Genomic DNA, 15428 nt, shown 5'->3' with positions numbered 1-15428 from the left:
AACCCAGAATAGTAACTGTTACTATTTGTCCATATTTTAAAGGCATCTTATGCTAATAGTCTGTAAACAGGCTAACAACACCAGATGGATTATCTTCAGAATACAATAAAAAACAAATTTCAAGTCTGCAACACCATCAAAAGGATATTTTTTTTCCCTAAACAAGTGTTCTCCAATACCTACCTTTTCAGCAATATCCCAGAGTCTTACTGTGCCATCTTCTGCAGCAGAAAGGAAAAAATCTCTGGACGGATGTGTTGCCAGGCCCCAGATTGGTCCATCCATATGACCATTAATTAGAATGTTACATGCTGCATTTTTCTCTCCAACTTCAATTATTTCAGCATTTCGTGTCCCGACGAGAATTTTCCCCTTGAACAATAGTGAAATTATCTCTGATAAAATATATTAACCTCTCACGATGAACAGTAATTAAAATATAATCTAGAGCTGTAGTTCTGTCAAGAAAGTTTGCTTAAGTCAAGTTACTAAATAATCAAAGAAAACTTATTTTTTAAACTCCTCTGATTTATTAAAATACAAAGCTCTGTAGAAATCATGATGCTAGTTGAGTTACTGCTTGTCATTTGATATTTGATATCTAAAGTGTGGAAAGAAAATGGAAAAGAAATCTTTAATTAGTCTTTAATAAAAATATATAGGGAGTATTATCCCAACAAAGAGTGAGATCCCACAAAGTAGATGTTTTTCTGCCACAATATCAGTTGCAGTTCTAGCTTAGCCTTTAATTTCAAATACTAACTACAAGAGAAAGCAGAACTAATTTATTTGGTATTAGAGATCAACCCAAAAATGATAAGCTTTATTTTACAGACAGGCAGCTTTCTTTACCTTGCCTCTACAAACAGAGCGAACACAGTCTGTGATTTGTCCCGTCTCTAGTCTGAAGGCACGACATCGTTTCAGCTCCTGATCCCATAGCTTAACTGCTCCTCCTTCCTTTGAACTATGAAGACATCAGGAAGAACCATGAGCATAACAGCTGGCACAAAAAGGACAATTAATGGAGGAAAGAACTACATTATTTAATGTAATGTACTGCAAATGAGACATTTGAGTATATTTTAAATTGTTAAAGATTCAATTTGACTGAACAGTTGATGTTAACATGCTGAGCCTCACAGCCAAGCAAGACACACCTGATTCCAAGTCCTCACTGTTCTACTTTACAGAACAAGTTGAAAGATGGGTACTGCTAAGATTAGTCTGAATGAGTAGTTTTGAGGGAATTTGTCTAGTCAAAAGAACAGTTAAGTGTGCAAACTGACACCTTAATAATAAGACAGGCGGAGGTTTTCAAATTATAGTTGAGAGAAACAGAAAAGGTATGTGTTTTATTTCTGTGAAATAAATGACTGAAGATTTTCACTTTTGTGAAAACTTTATTATTTTCACTGCTGTAAAATAAACTACACAGATACAGCAGAAAAAACACACAATAGGTATTAATTATGAAAACACTAAGTATTTCCCTCCCACTTGCAAAAAACCCTGGTATTACAGTACAGAACACATTCAAATAAAAAGTTTCTAAAAAGAAGACAATGTTTACTGAAACAGTGATAAATTGGGCATCTATAGTTGAGCTGGGACATGTCTTATCTGTCTTCAATCTCCCCTAACAAAAATACAGTGTTCCACAATATCGAGCTGCTTGTGTTACAGCTTTGATTACTGAATGATCCCTGACAAAGAACTTCAGAATGTTTGATCACAATTACTGATCTTGTACTACTGTTATTATTATTATTAAAAGAACTACAATAGATTATAAATTGATACTCCTTGCAATAGTATATTCTTTGTTTCCCACAAGCACTGTTTTGACATATGACTGATCATTATACTCAGCAAGAAGATTTTACCAAAACAGGCTGGTGAACTAAGGCAGAAAAAAGCATGTAATCTTCCTAAATGAAAACTTGTTTTGCATACTGTCAATACTTCATTTTCCCACAGGAGATGAATTCTGGGTTCTTATTTTTATTCATTACTATTTGTTTCATGTTAAATACTAATTATCAAGAGCCTCTGAAGCTTAGCAGTACAGAGAACATCCTCCAAATAAAATCACAACAATGTTTATAAATAGCGGAAGGAAATATTTCAAGCACAAAAATAAGTAAGTTTTCAGTTGGGTCTGAAAAGATAAGTGGCCTGTGTCCTGCAAAATGGGGCACTATCATGTCATCAGATGGACTGTATTACAGCTGAAGCATTTTTTTATCATTAGGAAGGCACCCAAAAAAATTAAAATGGTTGAGGAGGTATTTTGCTTGCAACCCCAGAAACAAAGGACCTTGCTGTACCTTAGATTTGAGAGAAGACAGCTTGCCTCTGCCATCATAACTAAGAAGATCTTTCCTTTGAAAGACATCATACTGCTATAAAATGTATCATTCATGTATTTAATCACAACTGTGCAAATTACTTTGGTTAACAACCTCAGTACATCTTCCATGAAAGAAGTAACCAACAAGGACTAGGTAACTTATAAGTGCTTAAAGCTAAATGGGTGTTGGAGCTAGATAATCTATAAGGCCCCTTCCAACCCTAACCATTCAATGACTCTAAATTTCAGGCTAAATGCTTTCTCTTATAATCCACGGGAAAAAGAGCTAGCTGAAGTTCACATGGGGTTATCTGCACTTTGGAGGTGGTGGCTGCTCTTTTTCTGAACACCTGTCAGGAATCTGAAAGGGACTACTCTTCTACCTTTAATGCCTCAACTAGTGTTGATAGGATGAATCCAAACCATTTTTAAAGAGTACATGTGCATGCAGAAAACAAAGAAAATAGAACACTCACGGCCTTTCTTTGCCTCCTGTAACAATCAAACCATCCCTCAGTGTGGTATACATTGTGAAAACAGGTCCATTGTGAGCTTTGGCCACAATTCGTATCAACACATGGTCTTTCCAAACACAAACATCTCCACTGATAGTACCTGTAAATGTCAAGTTATTCTGAAAAGGGGAAAAATATACTCATCATCTGATTCTGAGTAAGGTAAGAAGAAACACATTCAGAAATAAAGATCATCACCATTTGCATTTAGGCTAAACTGCTTTTATTTGCTGCTGGAGAAGAGGAAACTGTGGAAGAGGCATTAAGGACCTCTAGGGACAAAACAGTGAGTTACTATATTCCTTCTTGATGTCTGAAAGATGCTTTCTTGTAGCTTGAAGAAAATCATTGCATTTCTTTTTGCAAGAAGAAATGCAACGACTTAAGCTTCAGCCAAAGGGTTATCTGTGCTTTCAGCCTATCAGGTGTGCAAAAAAGTAGAGTACCACAGTAAGTACTGACATTCTGCACAAGCAGGCAATTTGGACCCCTTGCTATGTATGTTACGCTTGCAGTAATTTTTGTGGTTAAGTGAAGAGACTCGCAGGATTACAGTAACCTGTTCTTTACTTCTGCTTCCTGCTCTTGAAAAGTAATAAAAATAAATGTAATTACCTCTGAAATTTAAGGGCAATTTATTAGGATTCCAACAGAAACTGGTTATTGAGCAAAACTAACTTAGTAATTTACATGAATCCTCAAATTCAGTATCATGTGTAGTACCACCATGTTTTAAGAGTATCATGTACACGTGTGGCACAAACACTTTCCTTGACTGAAGTGGGTTGATGCTCAACAGCCTTTTTTTTAAGGGTGTGTGGCTCTAATAAATTAAAAGAGGACTGGAAATGAAGTTGAGAGCAGATCCTCGGATCATGCTCACTAACTGTTGGGCTTTTCCAACTTCTGTTTAGGGACAGCTAAACTAGCTCCTTCTGAGACAAAAACAACATGACCACTCCCAGAACTGCTCCCTACAGCAGTATGGAGAACACACCAGGTTTGGCTTTATTCAGTTTGCAAAGCATTTCACAAAACCCCTGCAAGCTCTGCATCCTCAAACCTCATACCAAACTTCAGGCCATTCAGCATACAGCCTGATTCTCACACTAAGAATCTGTCTCTTCATAAGAAAGTTTACAGAGGTTTCCCAAACCACTGACTAATGGCTGGGCTGGGCATCAATAAATTATCATTTGGAAAAAATCCTGTTTCTTTGTCAGACCTTCATCTGAATCAGGCAGATATCATTGTGGAAAAAAGATAGTGTGGCAGAAAAAGGAAACCACAGGCCAGTTAGAGTTTCAAAAATCAAAACTTACGGTGTAAATTCAGTCTGGACCAACCAGGCAGATGTTCAAACAGGACAGAAATGCAGGCAATCAAAGCAAAGCACCACTTCACAAAAGATAGCTGTGGCTTTCTGCCCAGCTGAAGAGATGAGTACTGCTCATGCAGAGCAGCTCTGGAAACAGCAGTGAGTGGAACTTAGCAACAAGGCCTGCACATGTCCAAAAACCCCCAAAGCAAAAGAAACCCCTACTGCAGTCGTCTAACAGTGTCCAACATTAATGAATGCCCAGGACAACACTGCTCTCTGATCACCCATGAGCAGATTGTAAAACAATCACCTCTGTGTGGGCATAAAATTAGCCTCATTTCTACTGTTTGGTTCCTGCAGTCTAGATTCAGTTTTGTTTTACCTGGATTACATAACAAGCAGTGTGTTATCAGTTCAAAGCATCTATGTTTGTTTCTCCAGAAACATACAAACCCACAGTCTTTTCTGTTCTAAAGACAGCTAGTACTAGTTCTAACTAGCAGATAACTAATAGGAATGCTAAACTGAGTTTAATAAAACAACTGATATACTCATTAGCAGGTTATAAAAGTCTCTCTGAACTGAATAAAGGCAGAAGGGTAAAAAGATGTTTGTTTTTATGCATTTTCAGATGGTTTGTTGAGGTACGTACCGCTCCAAAAGCTACAGAAAGCATGGTCTGCATGCGGGCATCTTCTATGGAGCTCAGCAGCCCTTTTTTACTGAGGAGAGCTCTTCCAGCCAGTGTCCAGAACCTTACATGTTTAACTCCCACAGAAACAAACTGTGTATCTGAATCTGGCCTGAATTCTGCGACAAATATACGCTGGTTATGACCAGCTCGGCTGGCAATTTTGGCACCTGGCAGAAAGAAAATGGACATTTTGAATTTGCTGAGAAAAATACACATTTCTGATTAAAAAATGTTAACGTAATTTTGACCCATATGAAGATTCCTCAGTCGGGATCCTTAGCTGTTATTCTGAACGTGTATCAACCCTTAAAATGAGCACAGGCATGTTCTGACCACACATCTTTCATCCTACCTAAGATTACATAAATACACATGTGACATTGCATCCATCCCACAGGATCTATCACACAAGCTGTGAAAGATCACTTTTTATTAACTCAATAGCTGATCTTTAAAGTTCTGAGAGTTACTAGTTGATCAACAGCAAACCCCAAAGAGAGAGGAAGTAAACCTCAAAGACTAGAGAATCAGGTCCATAATCTGGGCATGGCTTTGTCAGGCAGAAAGGAGATGAGGAAAGGAGCTCACCAAATCTCTTTAGCCTAAATCTTGAATACAGATCAAAGCTGATCTGAAAACACAGCTTAAGACACCAATTATATAAAATGCACAGAGGATCTGTCCTGGCACCACATTTCTGCAATTTGCAGCTTTTGGGAGTAATTTTAGGAGTATGACAACCTAGTCAGTAATCAGACTTTAGAGAAGAATGAAGTAATAATAATAATAATAATAATAATGACAATTTAAAAAAAAAAGAAAACCGTACATTATTCTAACTGGAAATCAGGGAGCTAACTTGATCTTTACCCAATAGTTTCAAAGGACATATATTTAGCAGTCACTAGAATGGGTAAACACATCCATCTTGGATCTTGCTGTACAGAGCATGGTGCACAGCATTTATTGTAGCAATTTTTGATCAGCTGATACTTTACTGTTACAATTGCTCTTGACTCAAGCCAACTTATCTCTAGCAATGTAAACACCTTCTACAAGAACAGTCACTTTCCTACCTTCCTGCCACTTCCAAATGGTAATGGTATGTTCGGGATCCAGCCCTACGGACAGCAGCAGTTTGCCAGTGGCACTGAAACTGACTGAGCACACGCCCTTGGAATGGTAGCACCGCAGTACGGACAGTGTCTGCTTGTTCATTGCATCCCACACGTGAATAGAAGGAGCTGTAGCTACACAAATATTAAAACATGCCATTAGTATTCATTTTGAAAATGTGTAATAATTTGCTTATTGAAGCGGTTAATACTTTTTAATAAGACAAATAAAATTGCTGTGATCAGATGGGAGAAAAAAAGGAAAGAAAGGAGATTTTGGCCTCCCTTTGGAAACCAATTTATGACAAACAGGATCACTAAGTAGGATAAACAAGTTGATCTCATTACATTACCAGAGATGAAAACTTTGCTTAACTTGTTATGGGACTTGTGAAGCACAACAGAAGTTCCAACAGCAAGCTGTCTTCTCCTGTTTTTCTCCTAGTAAAGCTTAAGTCAGCATGCTAACTCAAAAACCTTCACAAATAAAGCCGTTCATCAAGAATGTAACTTCTACATGGGGCTTTTGGACAACTGATAGCTACAGAGAAATCAGTTTACAGTGCAAGGCCAAAATCTCCTTTCTACAAAATGGCCATCTGTCTGAAATGCTTGCCCTCTTAGGAGAACATCAGCCAAATCATCAGCTTGCTTATTGATGTAGAAGAACTATGGTATTTAGTTTGTGTTGTTTAGACTGCAAGCTCTCTGCAGTAAAAACTGTCTTTCCATGCTACTAATGTATGTGATTATCTTTACCATGATGACAGATAGTTTTTTTCCCAAGTGCAATGCTTTCTCAAAGGATCTTGCAATCCATGTATAGTTTACAATCTCTGAACAGCACCTAAGGCATTTCCAGGACAGTAAGATTCTCAAACTTCTTCACTTCTGATCTCTAATAAATTTGCCTGCAGAGTCTGGAGGTTACTGGTCCTTGTCATAGACCTTTCAGATTCATGCTTTGTGTTCCTCATCAGTTAAATCTAGGCCCTCAAAGGCACACATGTGATGGGAAACAGTAGGCACAGGGACTTAGGCAAAATTTCAGCCACATGAAATTCAGTTTGAGCACAATTCCACAGCTGTGGCAAAACAGTCTTAAAAAAAAATTAGGAAGATTGTTCTAATTTCCCATTGGAATTTTCTCTCATGGCAGCAACATAGTATTATCATTACCTTTTGAGAGGTACTACAGCATAGCATGGATATGCCATTAAAACAGAAAGGGCAGGGGTTGACAGCAACTGTCATATCCCAAAAATTGTCAGCAAACTCCTTGCTGTCCTTACGGGAAACTGAGAGAAGGGAAAGCTTTCTTATGGCTCTGAACTGTTTTTTACTCTTCAACGCTCGCCTTGGTAAAACTCTGTATTACACTTGACTTGTGCACCTGCCCTATAACCTTGGCCAAAACTTTTCTTTTGGGTGGCAGACAGAAACTCTCACCTAGATTTCCTGAATAAGAACTGACCAAATCTTTCAGAGCAAGACCTGCAAGACAGAGAACATAGACTCTTAGGTCCTTCTACTTGATGAAGTCCTTCTGAAAGTCTCTATCCTGACACTGAATCCTGCCTGTGTACTCAACACTCTCACAAGAGAGATGTTCTAAGGTGTCATCTCCTTCTCTGAGCAGTTAGATAAAGCTACTGTGGGCTGGCAGGACAAAAAAAATCTTCAGTAAGTTGGACCAAATCTACACCCAGTCATTAGGAAACTTTATTTGCCATTTCACCCTATCACAAATATTACTGCTTTGAGAACCCCTGCATCACTGTAGACAACTGAAAATTGGAACTAGAAAAGCAAAAATTGTTGGTAAGAAGGATGCCAAATAGCCATCAATAAATTTTAAGTTAAACTATTCAGCTTTCTAATGAAAACAGGCAGTAGCTTGGATTCCAGACTAATGGTTCCATAAAGAAGAAAAAAGAGTGCTCGTTTCAGGCAGTGACAACAGAATTTAGTAATATACACCAGCTCAAACTGAAGTTGCAGTAGGAAGAAGGCAAGTGAGACAGGGAAAGTGTCCAGGCACCATATGCAGGACTAAAGATGTTCTTTCATATAAATATCCATATCACCATTGCTTTTTTAAATACAGATAAAAGGTACCTATATTCTTCCTCCCATCCTTAGAGCAAGCACCATTTGCCATATTTAAGAGAAGTCAACACACATTAAAGATGTCAACGTACATTTGTTCTTACAGAACAAGTTTTAGATCCACATGAAGATTATTACACTTTCTAGTACACATGACCACACATTTATGCATCTCTGAGGATTCTTCACAAGACAATTATGGCTGCTCAACAACGAGCTCAATGGCACATGATGGTGATGAGCTTTTATAATTACAGTTGAAAAAAACAACATATTAATAAAAAATAGCTCAGTCAAGACTGTCAAAATGTCAAAGACCCAAAAGGATATAGAAAAAATTAAACTGACATCAGAACAAGCATTTTGAATCAGTGGTAATAACTGCATGACAATTGCACATAAATGTGAAAGGTGATTAGTTTTTTCACTCAGTCACCTAGGCCTCCTCAATGAAATTTACTTTAGAAATGCATGTTTAAAATTACACTCAATTGAAGGTCTAAACCAAATGTTGTCAGCCCCAACATGTCTACAAAACTGGCAAGCATACACAGGAATGCTACAGTAGCAGTATGTATTAAAACTCACTAATCACTAATCAGCAAGGGAATATGCTTCAACAAGAGCAGTTTTTCAGTGTGTTCTAATATTTTTAATTTTTCTATATTTACAGTATGCTGAGCTGTTTTGACTTATATTCATGCTGACAGTAATATGACTGACACGGGGTTTAATAAACTAAAAATGAATTCACATCACTATAAAGCTCTATAAAGCTGCAGATGGCTGCTAGATAGACTAACTACACCTGAAGATGTTAAAATTTCATTTCCCTTACCTGACATATCTGCTGAGTCTCCTGTAATGGAAAAGCAGCAGAAAAATAATTAGATCAGAAATAGGATAAGTGCTAAAGAAAATATATGCCACATTCAGTGTAATTTCTTAATACACACCCTGATGTCATCTTTTTGCATTGCAGCAGCACCAATACGGCTATTAAAGATGAGTAATTACTGATAAAAGGAGGTCACATCAGAAATAAATCATAAAATGAATATACTGCATGAATGAATATATTTTGATTTCCATTTTGAGCTACAACACAAAAATCTAGTTCTGGTGTACGTTAGGTCTCTCTCAGCCAAAGTAAATGAAAACATATTTTTTTAATGTCATTGATATTTTAACAAATTAAGTGGGAAAAATATGCTAAGAAGCATTTGAGTACCTGAAGATTCAATACATCTTTTGAAGATTTAAATCATGATGGTGATACTATTTGTGCCAACTATATCAGTAAGAAAAGTAGCAGCAATTAAGTATGTTCTTTATCGAGTATATACACTCCTTAACATCACTTCAAAATCAAAAAATAAGTGCTGCTTTAAGATATTTCACTTCCTGCTCATTTTTAATTCCCTACTTAAAAGTGTATGTAATTTTTAAGTGTCATCTGCCCCTGATTTGTGTGCCTTGATCCACATTACAAAACAGTTAAAATTGTTCTACTGCTAGTTGATGTAGAAATGATTACGAAAATAAAAAAAAAAGATTAAGTCCTGTGTTTTGTCTTGGGTAAGATGAACACTGCAGAAGAAAAGTTTTCACTTTCTTCCCCTACAGAAAGGCAAACAGGGCCAGATTAAGAAATACGATGAAAAAGCAAATTCTTAAAGACATTAAAAGGTTTGTAATTCCTGCAATTGTTCTTTGCAATCAAACCATAGACAAAAATCTGCTGATGATTTTTTTCCATTTAAATAATTTCCATTAAAAATTTGTTTAAAATTATGTGAGGCAAGAAACTCACCAAGAAAGAAAGCTATTTTAGCTAAGCAGTTACTATTATCAATGAGTCAATTTTAATGAGACATACACCTAAAAATCCAAAAGACACAGGAAAGCAGGTAATAAACTCTGCAGAACTGACTGTATTTACATAAAACCTCTAAAACAAACCTAAAGAAAAAAAAATCTATTTTGGCTGAAATCAAATAAGAGGGGTTTTTTGTATTCCATGCACTGAAGAAAATAATGTGGGTTTGAATCTGCTGAGAATCAACGGAAGGTATGAAAACTACAACCAGACTGTAGGGCTACAAAAATCACTCATCTGCAAAATCAAGAAACAGCAATTTCTACCAGCTATGCAAATGAAAAATGGGTTTTTTCTTTTCTTTTCTTTTTTCTTTAACCTGGTTAGTTCATAGATCTTAATGTCACTATGAAATATATATACATTTTCCCTCTAAATCTGAATTTATCTGTAGGGAACACCATGAGAGCTTTGGTTCTGCCTGGAGTATTACAACTATATCATATCCAACCACCAAGTAGGTATTATAAATCTACCTGATGAGATAAAACCTACACAAATTGACATGTATTTTAAAAAATGAAGGTTAGCTCTATTCAGCTTCTTTGGAAGGGCTATGACTCTTTGGAAGGTCTAACATAAGCTGATAGTTCAATACAACCAGACTAATTTAATGGGGCTTAAGATTTCTGAAAAAATAGTTTTGATAATACTCCAAACAAAAGATAAGTTTAATCTTTCATGTCTCAATATTTTTGTCAACTTTATTCAATTACACTCAGAGAAACATATAAAGAGGACAGGTAACTGAGTAACACTCATACAAACAGAGATAGCATAATCAAATATTTTTGTGATTTATCATGAATTTACAAGGCCCTGATTGCATGCTCTTATGTTAATTCCTTTTACAAAGAAATACAAACATACCTACTTGGCCAGTTGCCACTATGTTGATAAACTTGGGGTGCTGATTCACAGTGAGGCACAAAATATCATCATTGTGTTCCTGGTAAAATGACTGAGAGCCTAAAAATAAGAAAAAAAAAAAACAAACCAAACCCTAGTTCAACTTTAATTAAAACATTTATACACAGAGACTTGGCTAATGTTTGAAAAGTTTACAATATTTGTTAGAAAACAGCATTATGGTCACGTTGCGTTTTGAAGTTTAAAACCAGAAAGCAGAAACTCATAATTTTTTATCTTGACTTCAACACACAGCACTCAGTAACTCCGAACTATTCCCTCAAGTTTTCCACATCAAGTTGCTTAACTATTACAGAAACAAATGGCTTTCTGTACTTTTTAAAAGGTCTAAGTTATCTAAAGTAAATGGGTTGTTGGGAATGAATGTGATACAGATGACTGAAAAGTAAACCAAATAAAAATATGAACTTATGCTTCAAAAAAAATTAAATTACAATTACCCCATTGTTCAGCTCTTTTAGTTTCTGTGATCATTTTAACATTCAAATTTCAGAAAGCTAATACCAAAAAACCCAAATCTTTACTTCCTTCAAAGTTTAGTCACCAGGAATATTTCAGTATACTTGTTTGCTTATGCAGCTACTATGAATATTTTCTACCGACTGAAATTTTAGCAACAAATAATATTTTTTCCACATACTTTTACAATACTTAAAGCATATTAACTGTTTTATAAACTGTAACTCCATGTCTGTAAAGAAACATTTTCCCTCCAGTGGGTTTTCTCCTACCTGTTGCCACATTATACAAGATCCCAATAGATGCAGTGTGATAAATTACATCAGCACCATCATTCAAATAGTGCACATTGTTTCTGCAGTCCTTGCCTCGATACCCAAATACCAGCTCCAAAATTAGGTCCTAAAAAAGATATTCACATCAATAGACACTCAAAACCTTAAAGAACTTGTGAACTTTACAATCTTCTGTAGGCTTTTATTTTTTAATGATGTCCTTACGTAGTAAAGGTGTTTAACGATATCTCAAAGCAATAGAAACTGAGCTCATGCCTCTCCTGTCAGTTTACATGGCTGCTCAAGCTTGTCACACGTAGCTGTGTCACCCTTTCATACCTATCAGGGGGATGCTGCAGAATGTGCACATATACACACAGACATATATATACACTGAAAGGGATACTCATACACATGCACATAAATAAATACACTGCAGTGAAGAATAAAGCTCTTTGAATGTGGAAGACACTAAGAAACAAAGAATGACAAGCCTTGGTCCACAATTTAATTCCTGCCAGCAACTAGAAAGCTGAATTACAGTCTAAAACTTCTAGAGCAGTGATGTCAGAAAGCTGTTTATTGTGCTACACCAAACATTTTGCAGCATCAGTGATACTTGGGTTGGTATGAAGAACTGCATTTTCCAAGGTCAGATGAAATTTCTACCTCAGATTAATCAAAAGTTGGTATATTTATTTGCAATTGCTATGTAATGAAAAAACAGGTGCCAAGGCTAAACTCATCATTAATAGAATTTTTAAAATTATTTTAAAAACTCTTATCAATAATGAATTTGAAATGAAGTCTTAAAATAAAGTTTTAAAAGATTGGAATAAAAAAATGCTTAGTTTCATTAGCAATAATACACCCTTTAACAATCTGGTTACTTAAACAAGACATCCCGCTTTCTACAGTCAGTTCTAAGGTTTTATGATTACTAAGAATTCAGTTATACCCCATTTCATTTGCAAGAAAAAGAAATAGAGACTTTTTTTTTATTTACAAGTAAAAATTCTCTCCCACTTTTTCTGCTATTTACCCACTATTCACTATTTCCATCTTTGATACATTTAGAATAAAACAATCATTTAATGTGTTCAGAGATGTGTCATTTTCTGGCAAAACAAAATCCTACAAGAAGAAGAGGAGATCAACATTTTTCTTACCTCTATAGGTCTCTTTTTTTTCCCCACATTATTTGTCTGCAGTTTCTCCGGCTGTGGCAATGCCCTACTAACTGGTGGTCTGAAATAAAGAACTGTGAATAAGAGAAGGCTGTCCGTCACCCATTCCATACTAACAGTACCTTCCAACCTGCTAACGCATAGGGAAATCTTACAGCCCTATCCTGCTCAACTAACATTCATATTCATCTTTAAAAGACATACCTCTGTCAAAGGAGAAAGACAAAACCTAAAAATCCTTTGTTTAACATACTAAGTTCTCTAATTCTTCAACAATCCATGGGTTAAGGAAAAAGCTTGCTTTAAAATGATTGGGCACTTTTAAAATATTCTTAGCTTTTCCAAGCTATGTTTTTAAGGTACTTTCATCTTCTCTGTAGTAATTTTACTGAATAGAGGCTACCTGATTAATCTAATAATGCCTGTTCTCACATGCCTCCAGCAGACCCCTAACTTCTCCTATTTTTGTAATAGTTTGTAAAGAACTCCAGATGCACCTGCCCATTCACTCTTAGATCAACTGAAATGAGATATGGATCAAAGCTTACACGGAAGTAAACCAAGACCATGTAAATGCAGGAATAACAGCCATAATTTATGTTCCACTGTTCTGAATAGCCCAGATTTAATTAAGAAGTCTCAATTAGATATGTGTAATGAATATCTGTAACATCTCTCACATTACATTTAACTGTACCTATACAAAGAAACACACACGCAAATAAGCTTTATTTATTAAATATATGCAATTAGTAATAGTAACTAGTAAACTATTCCTAGTAATTTGCAGAAGCATTGATTTTTGATTCTATAAATACAGCATTTGTGGCTGCAATAACAATCCTTCAAACTGGACCCTTAAGAGAAACAATTCATTTTAAAATAAATTATATGTATAGATTCAGTGACATCCAGATGATTTAATCCAGTAGGCAGTGCAATAAACTAATATCAAACATGAAGCAACAGGTCTCTTTCATATTCCTTTTTAGTAAGAAGTACTTCTAATTTCATCTCTGCTCTTAAGTGATTTTGATTCAAAATAATGACTGTCTTTTCTAAGAACAATAGAATATGATTTGTTTGTACACTGTGTATTTTGAAGGACAGTTGAAAAGCTTCTTTTTCCCAGTTATTTAAATAAAATACTATTTTCTTAGATTTATTTCTTCATTTTCCCTGCCTAATTTTAGTACAATTTATAGATTGATGTCACATCACCAAACATAAGATTTATATGTATTACAATGCAAACTACACTGCAAATATAAACTGTGTTCTGAGATATTCCACTTAATTCCTCTACTGTTAGAAGCCTGTAAGTACTTGTGGAAAAAAATTACAAAAAACACCCAGATGACAAAAAATTTCTGTCTGGTAAAGTCTGTCCGTTGCTTGGATCACCCAAATGTGATCAAGTTTACTAAAGCTTCCTATTGTGTTAGACAGGACTGCAGGGATGTACTTGAAATATTTAATTCAGCATCATACGTCTAGATTTTATGAAATGTGAAATCTATACAATAGAAAATCCAAGTGCACATCTAACAAGAAATTTTGCCACTTCACACTGCACAGTTAGTTAACACTGAATCTTTTCATGGGAGGGATATGGACTGCATTAAATTATTACTGGAGCAAAATATGAAATAGTAATTTACAGTTAACATGAAAATTCAAGGCATGAAGGAAGATAAGTAAGGCTCATATTTGATATTCATTCATGAGTAAGTGCAAATTAAGACACAGAACACTAATTTGAAGTATGGAGGAAGACTTCTGTAACTTCACAAAGAATGGTATACTAACAGTTGCTTTTTGCTACTCCAAAATTATTTTTCTTAGAAAACAGACTTCTAATAAACTGGCAGTAAAGGCAAGATCTGGGGACATGGACCATGCATAGCAAGGCAGGTCCAAAAAGGAGTCCAATATGGACATGCAGTAAGGTCTGCTTCTTCAGAGACAAATATTAGAAGATAGCAGCACTTAAATACACTCTTTCAGTCCTGCTTGAAATTTGTGTGGTGGGAATGTACCCCTAGACTTCATTCTCAAAAGTCCTCAGTTAAAAATCTTTTTTCTTCTCTGAGGTTTGCAAATGGAAGGGATTCACACATACCTTGAGACAGAAAAGCATGACATTTGAATTTTTTTTTTCATAGTCTGGACCTAGCTCACAGTCACAGCATCCTGACCTTTAGTATGTGAAGGTGACAAAGTAACCCCCTTAACTTTTGGAAAAGAGGAGGAAAAGCAAAGCAAGCATGGCCTGGGCTGTCTTCATCATCTATACAAGCACACTGGCCAGTACAGGAAGCAGGGAAACTCTCTGTTTTCTGTCAGCAATCCCAACATCCAATTCCACGATCCCTCTTGAACCACTACTGTCTCTCAACTGTTTTTTTCCAGGTTTTATACTTGATGTGAGATTCCTAGCCTGCCAAGCCATTTTTCCAGGTCTTCTCTTCTGTCCTATCACCACTGACTCCAAGCATTCCCTTACCTAGTCTGTCATACAACAACAATAGCACTGCTAGGCCAATTCCTCACTTTTTCATTTTGAAAAATAAAGAAACTACACTTTTCTT

The 15428-nt window shown here is 35.8% G+C and overlaps 1 protein-coding gene across 7 annotated transcripts in view; it reads right to left on the bottom strand.

The window, feature by feature from the left end:
* The window catches only part of EML5 (EMAP like 5), a 111303-nt gene that overhangs the window by 13788 nt on the left and 82087 nt on the right, over window positions 1-15428 (bottom strand). For 5 of the 7 annotated variants that reach the window (XM_032110858.1, XM_032110864.1, XM_032110859.1 and 2 more), the window contains 9 exons: window positions 12820-12898; window positions 11648-11777; window positions 10857-10955; window positions 8946-8966; window positions 5960-6133; window positions 4842-5050; window positions 2830-2987; window positions 853-967; window positions 184-372 (listed from right to left, as the gene is read on the bottom strand). In XM_032110858.1, the coding sequence (XP_031966749.1) occupies window positions 184-372; window positions 853-967; window positions 2830-2987; window positions 4842-5050; window positions 5960-6133; window positions 8946-8966; window positions 10857-10955; window positions 11648-11777; window positions 12820-12898 (1174 nt within the window). The remainder of the gene's footprint in view (window positions 1-183; window positions 373-852; window positions 968-2829; window positions 2988-4841; window positions 5051-5959; window positions 6134-8945; window positions 8967-10856; window positions 10956-11647; window positions 11778-12819; window positions 12899-15428) is intronic. The other 2 variants (XM_032110861.1, XM_032110863.1) reach the window with 1 other exon arrangement.

Source organism: Corvus moneduloides, chromosome 6 (genome assembly GCF_009650955.1).
Source record: "Corvus moneduloides isolate bCorMon1 chromosome 6, bCorMon1.pri, whole genome shotgun sequence".
NCBI classification, from domain to species: domain Eukaryota; kingdom Metazoa; phylum Chordata; class Aves; order Passeriformes; family Corvidae; genus Corvus; species Corvus moneduloides.
The sequence above is the reverse complement of the archived record's forward strand: the minus strand, read 5'-3'. Positions and strand labels throughout refer to the sequence as shown.